General features: G+C 33.7%; 1 protein-coding gene across 1 annotated transcript in view; it reads left to right on the top strand.

The window, feature by feature from the left end:
• The window catches only part of LOC106459349 (suppressor of lurcher protein 1-like), a 24,177-nt gene extending 22,105 nt beyond the window's left edge, over positions 1-2,072 (top strand). Inside the window, exon 8 of the mRNA XM_013918967.2 lies at positions 1,210-2,072. Within this exon, the coding sequence (XP_013774421.2) occupies positions 1,210-1,280 (71 nt within the window). The 3' untranslated portion in view covers positions 1,281-2,072. The remainder of the gene's footprint in view (positions 1-1,209) is intronic.
• Positions 2,073-3,113: the final 1,041 nt, after the last annotated feature.

Below are 3,113 nucleotides of genomic sequence, written 5' to 3' on the forward strand. Positions count from 1 at the left end.
CTAGCGCAGATAGCCCTCGTGTAGCTTTGCGCGAAATTCAAAAACAAACCAAAAAAACAAAACTAATGTGTGTGCAAGTAAGGGGAGCAGTCGTCTGACTCATGTCAAACAGCCGCTATTTTTGCAGGACAGTTACTAGTGTGCTTCAATACCATCAGATGTTATCTTTATAGCATGGACTATAATGGCAGTGTAGTTAAACGGAAACGCTCCATCCTCCAGACAATATCAACACCAGTGGTCATCAATTATACTATCTCATTCTCCTGCTTTTTAGGATACTGTGAATTTTCCGGAGGGTCCAGATTTCCAAAATTCTTGGCAGTAGACTCATCTGTCCGCGGCGACTATACTCCGGGTACTTTCCTTTAACCTTCTGCAAGCCAAGATATGGAGTGTCGTTTGGACACAACCGGTGGTATGACAGCAAGTCATGTCATACCAATGATCAACTTGTCTAACAAAGCAGTGTTTTCATGCTAGATGAGAATCAGATTCATTCAGCTAGAGTTGCACAGCGATGCCTTGATGATCAGGACATCACCTCTTTCCCGTGACCAAGCCAATCGCCAGACATTAACCCCGTGGTTCATGTGTAGTCCATCCTTGATACTTTCCTGCATCCCAAACAACCAACTTCTATTGGCACCTTCAGCCAAGTTCTTCATTAAAAGTGGGATAGAATCCCACAGACCCAAGTTTCGGATCTTATGAATGCGATGTGTAACTTTATTTCAGCTTTAAATATTGTAAAGAGTAGATCCACTATATATTAATGGTACACTTGTACGCATGTTCCATGATGCTCCTTTAATAAAACGTTATTATTTCTGGAGTGGATGTGTATTGAGATCTTGGTAGGCTGTATACAGTCATTTATCACATAGACATATTTCATCTGTTATTCTTTCCAATCAGCAGGCTTTTTGGCATACGTTAACTCTTCATTTTCTGATTATTCATCATAAATGCTTTTGTCAACTTTAGATCCAGATAATAACATTATTGACATACTCGCATCAGAAAATGAAGTAATGTTTCAAACACATTAATAATATTCCATAAACTTACTAAGATGCCCATTGCTGAATTTGGACAAACTCTTTACTTCTGTATGTTTATTACAGTTTTTAGTAGACACTGAAAAACGTGTTAGAGAATTGTTTCTGAATACTTTTAAACAATTATTATTTTTCTTATATTTTTCAGGATTAGCCCCTTGGAAAATAGATATGATTCCGGTATTGATGATGTTTGCTCTTATTTTGATAGTCCCATGAACTTTAGAGAAAATAACGAACAAAGATTATATATATGCATATGTGTCGAAGACTCAAGAAAGATAATCGTGAATTTTACAATGTGCTCTAACTCCAAGACTCAGACTTATTAAAATAGTAACCTTCAGAAGATGTTGGCAGATTCTCCAAAACAATCTTGCAGTTGGTTTGTGCTCTCAAAAACAAAGAAACAAAAAACACCAATGACTTTGATGCTCAAGATGCTATTTACATTTAAACGTGGCTCCAAATATTAGATAGAGTATAATATGTGATTACATTTATTTTATCTGTTTTGTATTAGGACATGAATCGGGAAATGCCCTGTACTTATACAAACTGCAGTTTATTGAAATAGGCATTATAGGCCTTAAATTATAGTTCGGTCAATAAGAAACTAAAGGAATAACAAGCTAACACTTAACGTTGCTTATATTTAAACCGTCGAAAACATTTCTAGCAAACAAAGGATTTATTAGTACCACTGTATTATGTTTTGGAAACATGGCTTCTATGCTGGAAAGATGAAGGAAATCCGAAAAAACATTCAAAAATGAAAAACTAGTAAAAAAAGACGTTAAAGAACACCAAAAAAAACGTATTTCGAGAATGAAATGCCAAAGACGTTATGTGTGTATCATAAAGATGATAAAAAAGTTGTCAATTTTAGCGACATACGTTTAAAGACTGAGGAGGAAAAAAAGATTAATTTTTTTTTGTAAATTGCATAAGGTTTTTTGAAATCAATATGTACGACTTCTGGTGTGAATTAAACCGGTGTGTTTCTTCTTAGACAGTTTGATTAAGCTAGATTACAAAAGTGATACCAAGAGAATATTACGCTTTATCTATCACTCTGAAGCTCTAACTGTAATGAACATATTGTATGTTAAAAAGTACAACTTTGTAGGATATCAGTAAGAATCGAATCTGTGTTTGTTTGTGTGTTCATAAGGCTCCCTTGTTCTGTATTCTTTCATCGCGTATTTAGATATCACAGTCAATAATGTGGCTCATTTTTTACTTTGTGTAGTTAGAAGCAGTTCGTAAACAATAATAAGTTTGAGAAGTATGATACCTAAAAAATCTCTTCCAACTATAACATTTTATTTCAGCCACCAACTATGAAAAAATAATGAATAATTAAACTTGAATACAAAGAACACTCCAGTAACTCAGTGAGCCTACACGTGCATCAAGGACTCTATAAGATGTAATACATTGTGTGTACCGAAAGGTAAGGTAATATTTACATCACGTATTAAGTTACATACCTTCATATTCCATATGCATGATATAATATCATATTTATGAAGGTGGTTATATTTTATTGCTCTGAAATAATAGCTCGTATGGTCTGCCTTCTAGCTTCTAGGAATTCTACCACATCTGACGCTTACAGGATACCTCATACGACTATTATTTATATCTTACATACTAATTATCACTATGAATCGAACATCGAATTTGTCTGTTTTAGTTTTTACTCATGTTGTTATGTCTCAACGATATTCAATTTTTATCAACAAGACAGTTCACATTATACATTATGGTCGAGTGGCCTTTTTGTGTTATAATTTGTTTTTAATATTTTCATCTTTCATCTACATAAGTTAATTTCAATGAAAAAAAAAAGTTTTCGCATCTTATTTTTAAACTGTTTAGTTTCTGATACTTGCATCATATTTTCAAGGGATGCCATAATATAAGTGATGTGATATGCAAGCTTTGAATTGGACTTTTTAAAATTTGTACTAAATCCCTGTAGTTTGAGCGAATGGGAAATCGCAAGACACATTGAATTACCGTATGCATTTATGTTTCAAAAAAATT

The sequence above is a fragment of the Limulus polyphemus genome, unplaced genomic scaffold (assembly GCF_000517525.1).
Source record: "Limulus polyphemus unplaced genomic scaffold, Limulus_polyphemus-2.1.2 Scaffold596, whole genome shotgun sequence".
In the NCBI taxonomy this organism is placed as follows: Eukaryota; Metazoa; Arthropoda; class Merostomata; order Xiphosura; family Limulidae; genus Limulus; species Limulus polyphemus.